Below are 11,211 nucleotides of genomic sequence, written 5' to 3' on the forward strand. Positions count from 1 at the left end.
GAGGTGTGTATAGGGGATCCAGGGCAGGGTGAGCCAGGCTCAGGTGAGTCAGGCTGGGAGGTGTGTATAGGGGATCTAGAGCTGAAATCTAGGTCAGGGAAGGGTCAGCCAGGCTCATGTGCTCAAGGAGTGGAGTGGGATTGGGAAGGGTCATCTGTGGTGGGGTGGGAATCTAGATTGGGCATGGGATTGGGAAGGGGGATCTAGATCAGGGAGGTGTTGAGTGGTGGCTGGAAGGGGCATCTGTAGCAGGCATATGTGGAGTGGGAATCTAGGGTGGGGTGGGAAGGAGGATATAGACCCAGTGTGTTTAGGGGGAGGTCAGTATGTGAGATGGGGATTTAGATCGGTGGTGTGAAGGAGGACCTAGAATGGGGCATGTGTCAGGGGAGTGTGTATGAGATCTAGGTGGGATCAAGATCAAGCATGAGTGGGGGGTTGTGGAGAAAAATCTAGACCTGGCATGCTAGGTTGGGGTGTGTGTGGATGGGAATCTAGGCTGGGCATGCGTGAAGGAGGATTTGGAGGGGAATCTAGACTGAGCATGTACGGTGGGGGTGGGATCAAGGCTAGGCGTGTGTGTGTTGGAGAAGAATCTACGCTGTGTGTGTATGTGGAGATCGTGGCTAGACATGGCAGTGATGGTGGAGGGGATCTAGGCCAGGTTTGGGGGGGGAGGTGTCGAGGGGATGTAGGCTGGAAGTGGGGAGGATCTAGGCTAGGCATGTATGTGGAGGAGGAGGGATCTAGGCCAGCCAGGCATGTGGGAGAGGGATCTAGGCCAGCTGGGCTTGCTCCCGTGTATGTGGGGGATCTAGGCCGGCTGAGTGTGGGGGGGAAATTGGGGAGGATCTAGGCCAGGCACATGCATGTGGAGAGGTTCTAGGTTGGGGGTGTGTGGGATCTAGGCCAGGGTGTGAGGAATTGGAGGGGGGACCTAGGACTGGCATGTGTGGCTGGGAACGTGGGCTGGGTGTGTGGGGGGAGAGTTGGGCCGTGTGGGCTCATTGTGTGTAGGGTTGTGCTCTAGCCTGTGAGTGTGGGGAAAGGTGCAAGGGGATCTAAGCCATGCATGGGAAGGGTGGGTAGTGTAGACTGGCTGGGGTCGGGGGGAGATGGGGGACATACACACCATGAGCGGTGATGGTTTGGGAGAGGGGGCCCCCGTCTCTATGGAGGAGTAGCTTCGAGCATGAAGGAATTACTGGGCTGAGATCCCAGGCCTGACAGGTGGTGTTATTCTGAGCACAGGGGAGAGAACCCGTTTTGGGGTCCACCCTTCCTTGGTGGGGGGACAGCTGGGGACATTGCAGCCTGCCCAGAGCTTGGGTCAGGGATTGAAGGTGTAACTGCTGTGGTTCTGTGACATCCCATAAGGCATTTGTCTTGTTTGGGAGTGACTGCTTGTAGGGAGTCGTTCTGTGTTAATGGTTGAGTCCAGCCGAGGTGGGGTTGTTGTACAGAACCCCCCCCCCTCCTTCCCCCCCGTCCCTGCATTGCCTCCAGAGGATTGAATGAGTACCGAGTGGGAAGTTGTCTTCTTTGGGGTGGTTAATGTGAATGGGTGACACTGAAAACACAACACACTGTCTTGGGGGTCCTGGCTGACTCTTTGAAAAATCCCTGCGCGTTTGGCTGGGGTGGCCCTTAGCCTCCGCAGCTGCGTCGCTGTCTGAGGTGCCACCTCTGCATGGAGCAGCAGCCTTTTTCCAGTCAGTTTCCCAGCGGTATCTAGTCTGTAAAATCTGGATTGCAAGAGGCAGATAGAGGGGATTTAGCTCGGGTTGTCAGGTTACTAAACCAAGTGGGTCCCTGATCGCCAGCTAGCAGTTGCCTTCAGTCGCCTTTCGGGTTAGCGGAGCATCAGCAGTGCCAAGGGGTTTCCGTCCCATTCCTTGGTTTGTCTTGAAATTCGTTGTCTGACTAGATGGTGCCACGTGCCGGTATTTTATAGTTCGAGATCCCATATTGTTCTCGTGTCCCTCGATGGATGTTTGTCCCTGTACCAGGCCTTGCCTAGACCAGTAAGATTGCAATACATCGGTTGCTCCCTGAATCCTTTGGGGAATGGTGCATGTGGGTGAACCAGGTCCCGAGGCTGTGTAAAAGGACCTTCCTAGACTGCTGTTGGGCCATATATCTCTGTTGACTCCTGGATTATCAAATTGAATCTTGCTCACTGCTCGAAATCCTAGGTTTGCGTGCTCCCCTCTTCGGGAGGGAAAGGGCCACCCCACCAAATCAAGGCAACTTCTAGCTGTGTTTGGCCTGGAAGGCCCTTGCCGATGGAGATGGTTTCACAACCAGATTTTCCTGTTTTAAAAAAATATTTCTCACCCCTCTTGCTGTGCGAAAGAACCACACGAACAGAGCAAGCAGCTGTCCAATGCCCGAAGAAAAGAAACTGAAAGTCCAGGACACTTTCCTCCAGCCTTTCAGTTTCCATAATCTTAGGTGTTTCTGGTAACAACTGTAAGTAAACATGGCTCAGACGGAAGTGGTTACTGCGTTTTTTAAGCAGCAGGAAGGATTTCAGGTCTCAGCCAGAGGGTGGCAGTGTAGAAAGAGTTACAGTACTACCCGGTAGGCCTAAAAGTTGAAGCCATGATTTTGCGTGGCCGTGTTTATGAATCTCTCCGAATTGCAGTGAAAACTTTTTTGACTGCCAACCTTTCTCTGCAGCGGTTGTACCCTTAACCCGCTCGCCTCCTGCTAGTGTGGGAGAAGCAGGCCGGGAAACATTCTGCCTGTTTGCGCTGTCCAGCGAGAGGGAAATGCTCCCCAGTAAGCAAACGTGCCAAGAGTAAATGAGCTTTTACCGCTTGGAGTCCAGTTTTCAACTTGTAAATGCCTCTAAACTCAGTGCTGGCTCCGGACAACTTGCTGTGAGTTGCTAGGGGGAGAAGTGTGGGGCGGGTGCTTTTTTAGATAAAGGCTTCCTTAAATAAGTCGTGGGAGCAAATGACTTTGGAAGTCCCTTTGTCTTCCCTTGACAGCTGGTGGAAGAACCCCGGTGAGGCCTGTGGCGGGTTGTTGGCCTGGAGAAGCATGGTCTCCTGTCGAGCTGTGCGTGGGTTTTTTGGCTCCCTTGTTGGTACTTCTTGAGCCTTGCGAAACGATCTGTTTGTGGAAAGTGCCGCTTACTCGGGGAGAGGGGCTGGGAAGCCGTGATACATTGAGGTTCAAGCCGCTAAAGCAAATAGCTGCTCCTGTTTGGCCTTGCACAAATGCTCCATGATGTGCTGTGCCTAGTGTCATAGGCACCGTGGGATTGTTCCTTAACAGCACCCATTTGGTTCCTGGTTTGTGGGGGGGGCTGGCTATGGAAAGTGACAATTTCAAGGAAGATCTTTAAAAGCAGCCCCTAAAAGGCCGCCTTGTGGCATCTGCTCCAACTGGGTAAAGCCCAGGATCAGGCCCTGGCTTGCCCGGCTCAGACTGGTGCAGGGCATCTCCTGGCAGGCTCTGTTTTGCTCTCCCACATCTTTGGTTGGTTTGCGGAGTAGCAGCTTCCAGGGCGCCCAGTTGGAAGCTTCTCCGTGTCGCAAACAGGAGACGCCTCGGCGCGGGTCCCCGGTGGGCAGCTCCGTTCCTCGAGGGCATGGGGGCCAGCGGCTTGGCGTTCTGAGCTAATGCGATTGCATTGCTGGCTAATCCTGAATGTTGACTAAGTGTCTGGTCTGGCTCATGTCCTCGGGTGACCTGGAAGGGAGGCAGCTTTGTTTTTATTCCCACCAGGTGTCTTTAGATGACTTGACCTGGGTTTACTCTTCCCCTCTGTTAAGGGTTCAAGCCGTCTTCCCCCATGCTGGGCTGTGTTGGGCAGGGCCTTCTGCTGCCGGTGGGGGCGATCGGAGCTTGGAGCGCTCTGTCTGTTCCCGATGGAGGGGGTGGAAGGCATGTGCAGGCAGGGGCCAGGTGGGCAGTGCAACGATTCCACAGGCTGCTGCGTCCACTGCCCACCCTCTCCGTCGGGGTGCTGGCTGTGCGGGCCGTGAGCCTGGCTGTTCTGCGATTTGCTCTCCTCACTGCCCAAGGATGTCTAGGTAGAGCCCTGCTTTTCCAGTGATTGTGACTCTTAAAGACAGAGCAGGGCCCAGGGCCATCCAGCCATATGTCTGAGCCAGGGTTTGACGGGTGGGCGCGAGGTGCCAGGGGGTTGGTATTTTCCTTCCTCTCGGGAGCGTGTGCCCCGAGGCCCGGCTGGGCGGGTGCTGGCAGTCCCCACCAAGGCACCGCAGGGCTGGCCGAAGCTGAGACCCTCTGCAGCACCTGCCAGCCCGGGAAGGGCGCTAGGAAGCATTAACGGAGAGTCACGTGGCAGCAGGCCATGCTGGCTGATGAATGGGGCAGTGTTGTCACGCGGGCCTCGCTTGGCACCAGGCACGGCTTGTGCCAAGTGGAGCTGGACGGATATGAGCCAGTCTTGCATCCTCTCCATCAGCAGGTCGTGGGAGAGCCCGATGCTGCTTTCACTTTGCCCTTATCTGGGCTTAGGGCTCGCTGCCCCCACGCTGCAATTGTCCAGGGCGTGGGTGATGCTGGGCCATCCCCATGTCTCAGATGCTGCAGGTGGCAGCCCTTGGCATAGTGGGCAGCCCTTGTATGGGGGGGATTTTTGTTCTGCTGATACCCCCGTCCCAGCAAGCTTCCCTGCTGCAAGCGCAGCAACCGTCTAGCTCTGAGTCTGCACCCATCAGCCACAACCGCTGCCTGCGTCGTCAAGCCAGGGCTGGCTGGGAACCAAGCCAGATGGGAAACCAATGCTGCTGCTGAATGGTCAATGGCCGTATTCTTCTCCAGCCATTCACTCCCGGTGCTGCTCGGCCGCTGAGACTGAGTGCACGGCAGCCGCTGCCGGCGGCTTTGTGCCTGCTTAGCTCTCCCGGCTCCGCCTTTGTAAGGCCCCGCAGAGGCGGGGTAGCGGCCCTGGTTCCCAGGACTGGCTGTGTTCACCCAGGCCCTGGACAGAGGCTCTGTTTTGGTTGCGGAGAAGCTCCCGGCACAGTGGCCCCTTTGTGCTGCTGCCAGGGCTGGGAGGGGCTGAGCTGGGCGAGTGCCCGGGGGAGTGGCGGAGCCCAGGACGACTTCATTTGGCTTATCGTGGGCTGCCGCTGCTTGCCAGCACCAGAGAGGCTGGGGGAAGTGATTTGCATACAAATAGCCCAGCTTGGCGGGAGCACACCCCCCCACCCCCCGCACGCCAGTTGAGGGACCAGTTCAGCCTGGGTCTCCAAAGCAGCTCTTTGCGGACGGCCAAGGGGCGGGCCTGGCCCCGGGAAGGCAGGGGGGGTTAGCAGTGCCTCCATTCCCGACAGGCTGCTGTTGGGGCCGACTCCTTGTAAGTCTGAGAGTGCGCGTGGCTGTACTGAACCCCCCGGTGCTGGATGACTAGGGGGCAGCTAGCACCTGCGTTTCCCCTGCCCGCAGTAAGAGCCCAGGGTAGGTGTGGCACTGCGCCTCCTCCGCGAACAGCTGGCACGGAGCTGGCAGCGCTAGACAGAGGCCTTGTGAAGAGCAGAAGCTGGCCGGTTGCTGGTCCCCCGGGGAGCTGATGGCAGGGTGTCTGCCTGCCTGTGCTGGGAGGAGGGGAGGGAATGTGGTTTTCAGGCCCCAGGCCTGAGAGCTTAGCTCTTTGCTAAGTGGATCCGGCGCACAGCTGGAGCGGCGATGGCATTGCCCAGCCTGTAGGTTCGGGCACGCTGTGTCCCCGATGCCCCGCCGGTAACCCCTGGCAGCTGGGGCCCAGGCGTAGTCATGCCAGTGCACGGGTAGGCTGCCTGGGCTGCAGCAGCCAGGTGGCATTTGGGCCTGGTAAGAATACTGCATACTTGTCTCCTTGCACCCGCCTGTGCCAGCTCGCCTCCAGGAACTACCTCCCCCAAGCCAGCGTTGATGTGTTGGCAGCACGTGCCGCCTGCTGTCGATCCTGTACCTGAGTCAGCCAGCACAGGAAGGTGACCGGAACCTGTGGGCACCTGAGGCTGCCAGAGAAATGGGTTCTGAGGGAAACCGGTGCCCATGCTGGCCTGGCACCTGGCATCCCATTCAGAGGCCAGATGCGATGATCTCATGGTGCCATCTGGCCCTGGAATTTAGGGGGCACGGCGATGCCTGTTGTGAGGAGTGGTTGGGGTTTGAGGTGACGGAGGAGGAAGCTGGGTGGTCCTAGAGTCTCCCGCAGCCCCACCAGCGTAGGCAGAGGTGGGAGGACAGAATGGGACTCTGTCCGGCCCCGGCGGCTCCCGGCTGAGTCTGATTCTCCCCCCTTGGCTCCTCGGGTATCTGGTGCTGAAGCGCCGTGTGCAGGAGGGACCTGTTGCTGGGGCTGACGACTCCGTTGGCACCCAGGAGATGCCACCTAGGTGTGTGATCGTCACTGGCTGTTAGCGTCAGTCACCGAATGATCCTGGTTGGTTGTGAGCATGGGGGCGGGGCCGGCCTGAGCATGGGGGCGGGGCCTCTTCCTGCCTGGATGACAGCTCTTCCTCTGCACGCCTGACTCCAGCTACCTTGGCCGCTGCCGCCGCTGCTCTTGTTCCTCCGTTTCTTTCTTTGCATCCAGCAGGGCCGCACTCCAGAGACCGCTGTCCCCCGAGCGCAGCGCCATCCCGGTGCTGCCGGTGCCCTCCCCGCTGGGCCAGGCCGAAGGTCCCTAACGCCCCGTCTCTCTGTCCTTTTCTTGCAGGCTGACAAGAGGGCGCACCACAACGCGCTGGAGCGCAAGCGCAGGGACCACATCAAAGACAGCTTCCACAGTCTGCGGGACTCCGTCCCGTCCCTCCAGGGAGAGAAGGTGAGTTTACTGAGAGAGCTAGCCCCCAGCCCGGCCCGGCTTCCTCCTACACACGCTCTGCCGGCCGCCCTGCAGCCCCGGCTTAGAGACATGGGCCAAGAGTGACCCAGTGAGACCCACCCCGGGTGAATGCCGCTGGAGGCTGAGATCCAGAGCCCGCGGTCAGCGTGGGGAGGCACCTGGGGCGTTTTCTGTGCTGGGTGCCCCAGTGCCAGGGGCGAGGGGGCATCTGAGGAGATGTGACGGCCGCTGACACACCGGGGATCGAACCGGGGCCCTCCAGAGCTGGAAGCCTGAGCTGCTCCTGCTTGAGCTAAAAGACCAGGGTGCCGGAGCTGGCGGCTGTCACAGGCTGGTATCCCCGGCGCACCAGTGGGTATCCGAGACGAGGTGGGGAGCAGAGCCGGACTCCGGAGGAAAGGCGCAGAGTCGGACAGGGTAGGTTGATCTGAGGGGGCGGAACGGTACAAGGGTGTTGCTAGGAGAGCTGCATTGTTGCCTAGATCCCATGGTCTGGGGGTCGGGGAGGGATGGGCGCTGCCTGTCCTGCCACGCCCTCCCGGCGGCTGGTGCTGTCTCCTCAGTGACCGCCGGCAGAGCACCCTGCTGTCCGCTGGTCTGTCCCTTTTGGGCCCCGAATTCCCTCCTCCTCCCGCCCGCAGCCGTGGCTATGCCACGCTGGGCTGGCGCTCGTCCAGCACCTCGCTGGGGCAGGCTGCGGGCAGGGCTTGCTCCTCCTCCTGTCCGCACGTGGTCTCCCCGCCGCGTGGAGACTCGGCCTGGCACCGTGACTGTCCCGGCACAGCTTGATGCCCAAACACTTCAAGTCGCCCAACTCGTTCACAAGTCAGCCCGCCTTCCCCTGGCGGGGACCCGGCGCTGGGCTGTGGCCCGCCTGCTGGGAGCCTTGGGTGGCTGGGCCGCGCGGCCCAGGAGACAGCGGCAAAGGTGCCTGCGCTGGAGACTGGGAGCCTTGACGTAGGCGGGCGTCTTCTGGCCTGCCGTGGGCAGGGCCCCATCTCTCGACGTCTTAGTGCCGGACACATAGTGATGGGGTTTCCCTAAGGCCGGCTGTGCTGCCTCCAGCCTCGAGCAGGCAGCTGGTGACGCTGGGTCGGAGCGGGCATGGCTGGGGCACAGCACCGCTTTGGGTTTGGACCTGCCCTGCAGCATCCTGCTCCATTACTCTGGGGCCATCCCGTTCCCCCCAGGACAGCACCTGTACCCCCTGCCCTGGTCTCTGGCACCCGGTTCTTCTGGCCTCCTGTTGCTCTGGGTCGGCTGGCAGGGGAGAGCTGGGGGCTCCCAGGAGGAGGCCCCGTGGCTTGGAAAAGCCAGGCTCTTGACTGTGGGCCTACCTTCTGCCCTGTGTTGTTTCAAAGGGAGTCGGCGCTGGCCCCGGCTCTGAGCTAGGAGGCTAAGGAGGGCCGTGGGTCCCTTCAGACTGCGGGTGGAGCTAGCTCTCCATCAGAGCTCTGGGGAAAGAACAAGGAGGAAGCGCAGACGCGGCTCTTTGCAAAGGCCAGAGAGAGCTGTTGGGAGGCTCCGGGCCAGGCACACGTCCTGCTAGGCAGCATTCCTGGGTGCAGTCAGGTCAATGACGCTGTATCGCAGCCCTGGACAGACCCATCCTTCCTCATCCAGGCTTGGGCTGAGAACGAGGGCCTGCAGTTGGCTCCCGAGGCCTTGCCTAGGCCCTGATTTGCGGCACTGCTCCTCACAGCCTGTGGCAGCTGCTGGCTGATTAGCACAGCAAGTCAGGCCACTCGCTGGGCGGCTGCAATCCGGAGGTAGGAACCCCGGGGGAGGCCCCCGCTTTTGGAAATCTCAGCTGGGGAGTTGCGGTCTCAGCAGAGAGAGTCGCGGAGCGTTACTCCCCCATGCAGAGCTCATGATGTGCAATCCCCTACTGCGTTTTAGAGCGATCCCACAAGAGAACCCCATCCTGTGTAACTGTAATATGTGCCCCTGGGTCATGGGCTGGGCTCGAACCTGGGACCATCTTGTCCACAGCCCAGAGGAGGAACTCCACTCACTGCTCTCGGTAGGAAGCTGTTCTCCTCACACCAGCCCCCAGAGGGTGAGGTGCTGCACTCTGCCAGTGGGTGACACGGGTGATGGCTAGACACCACTAGACCGCTGGGAACTAGGCTCCCTGGGTGGGGAGTGTGGCTCAGTGACGGGCGGAGTTAGGATTGAGAGGAGGCATTGAAATTACACAGGACTCTTTCGTCTGTGGTCCTCACAGCACTTTGCAGCTGGCTCTGCAGGAGCAGTCTCTTATAGAAACCTACACCAAGCACCTAGATTTGGCAGCTGCTTTGTGAGAGGCACTGAAACCTGGCTTCTGCGCCCAAAGTGACTGTGCTCTCTCAAATCCTCATTGCCTCTCCTGTCAAATGAGGAGGACCCACGCTTGACTGCTCCCTAAAGCAAGGGCCTTGCTCAGTAAGGGCATAGAATTAACGCCAGTCAGATAGAGAAGCTCCCAACCCAGTGCACCTTCCTCTAGGCCCAAATGTATTGAAGAGGAGCTGGAGGGTCAGGGTGTGTTTTGCTTTAGTTCTGTCTGTCACGTGGCTACGGTCCAGCAGGGGAGCGCGCAGGAGACTGAGAGCGAGCATCCGACGTGTTCTCCTGATTGCGAGCCCGGGGAGGTTTTTCTGTGGCTTATAACTTGGCAGAGTCGAACAACTTGGCCGAATTGAACCCGCTTTCCCAGGGATGGCGGACGGTCCATATATCTGGTTCTGCTTAACTTCCGAGCAGCACTGAGCTCGGACCAGCTTGTGGCGATGAGCTGCTGGGATCCCCACGTGCAGCCTGTGGAGATGGGCCAGGCTGAGTGCAGTGCCTCGCTCTCCAGGCTGGTAACCTGCAGCTGGGAGCTCCTCCAGGCTGCCTGTTGGACAGCGGCTGAGGCCAGCCTGGGCCAGTCCCTCCCTCTCTGCAGCAGCAGTGAATGGAGCTGAGCTTCGGGCAGTGGGTGGGCCCCAGCAAAGCTGCTGCTAGCCTCAGACAGCCTGAGTGACCCCATGCAGGCTGCATAATCTGTGCCTCAGTTTGCCAGCTGTCAAAGGGGCTGTGAGTCCCAGGCATGTGGCTCGGTGTTGTCAGGCACTCTGCCGTGCCTCTGACATGCCAGCAACCCTCTGGTGCAGCTTTGATGGTGACTAGGGCCAAGGGGCTGCCCCTTGGACGGGGATCACTACCTCCCCCACTGGGCACTGTCCCTCCTGGGCACCAAGTGAAGCTGATCAGGTGATGAACATCTGCATTGCAGCGTATGCCAGAAGGGCAGAGTTAAGGTGATGCTGGCAGCCTTAACCCCATCACGGCTGGCCGGGGCAGCTGGCTTTGCAGCTGTACCATTCTTCTAATGGCACCTTTGGGGAGAACCTCCTAGGGTTTGGAAAAGAAAAATGAGGAAACAAGTATTGCCACCCTCCTCCCTTGCCCCTGTTACCAGAGTGTGGGAGCCGCAGTCGTAGCCACTGTTGCACACGCCTTCTCTGCCAGTGTCTGGTTGGCTTCCCCAGCATTGCCAGCCAATAGGCTTATTGCTCCACACCAGCACAGGCGCTCAGAGCGCCCCTCCTGCCCCAGGGCCGGGCCCCAGCCGAGGGCAAGCTGAGACATGGTCACTGTGTTGTGCACCCCCCGCCCCCAGTGATGGGCTCAGGCTCTCTGCAGACTCAGGTAGCGTCACTGTGTCGTGCACACTTGGGGCAGCTCCCCCCGCGATGGGCTTAGTCTTGCCACAGGCTCCGGCTGAGCCGCTCACACCGCCCGCTCCATGCCTAGGCCTGCCCAGCTGCGGGGCCTGTCCCCCTGGCGGGGAGGAGGGGCCCGGGAGCTCCCCCCCATGAACTAGGTCTTTATTTTGTTGTGTTTTTTCCTACTATTGCAACAGGCATCCCGGGCCCAAATCCTCGACAAAGCCACCGAGTACATCCAGTACATGCGCCGGAAAAACCACACACACCAGCAGGACATCGACGACCTCAAGCGCCAGAACGCGCTGCTGGAGCAGCAAGGTGAGCGGGCAGCGCCCGCGGGTCCAGGGCAGGGGGCGCTCGATGCGCCTGGGCATTTCGTCATCTGCCTGCGCCCCTGCTGGATCCGCAGCGCACAGCTGCTGGGCAGTGGGGGGTGGGGCTTCTTGCCCGGGCACTGGGTTTCCCCAGTCCAAACAGCCGAGACAGCTGGGCTCTGGGGTGCCCTGGGGGTGGGGGCAGAGGGAGACTTGAGGGATTGGGTGGGGAGTTGTATCCGGTTGGGACTGGGGGGCCCATCTGGTGGAGATTGTTGTGGGGCTTCATTGCAGAGTGAAAAGTGCTGAATAAATGGGGATTGCGCCAGGACTGCCTGGCTCCCTGCCGGCACTGGGTGTGGGGTGGGGGGATCTGCCCCAT

The 11,211-nt window shown here is 60.0% G+C and overlaps 1 protein-coding gene across 4 annotated transcripts in view; it reads left to right on the forward strand.

Moving 5' to 3' along the window:
* Positions 1-11,211, forward strand: part of MAX (MYC associated factor X) — a 13,306-nt gene that overhangs the window by 651 nt on the left and 1,444 nt on the right. For 2 of the 4 annotated variants that reach the window (XM_026661117.1, XM_026661119.1), the window contains 2 exons: positions 6,689-6,796; positions 10,704-10,833. In XM_026661117.1, coding sequence (XP_026516902.1) covers positions 6,689-6,796; positions 10,704-10,833 — 238 coding nt within the window. The remainder of the gene's footprint in view (positions 1-6,688; positions 6,797-10,703; positions 10,834-11,211) is intronic. The other 2 variants (XM_026661118.1, XM_026661120.1) reach the window with 1 other exon arrangement.

The sequence above is a fragment of the Terrapene carolina genome, unplaced genomic scaffold (assembly GCF_002925995.2).
Source record: "Terrapene carolina triunguis isolate 2854851 unplaced genomic scaffold, T_m_triunguis-2.0 Scaffold926, whole genome shotgun sequence".
In the NCBI taxonomy this organism is placed as follows: Eukaryota; Metazoa; Chordata; order Testudines; family Emydidae; genus Terrapene; species Terrapene triunguis.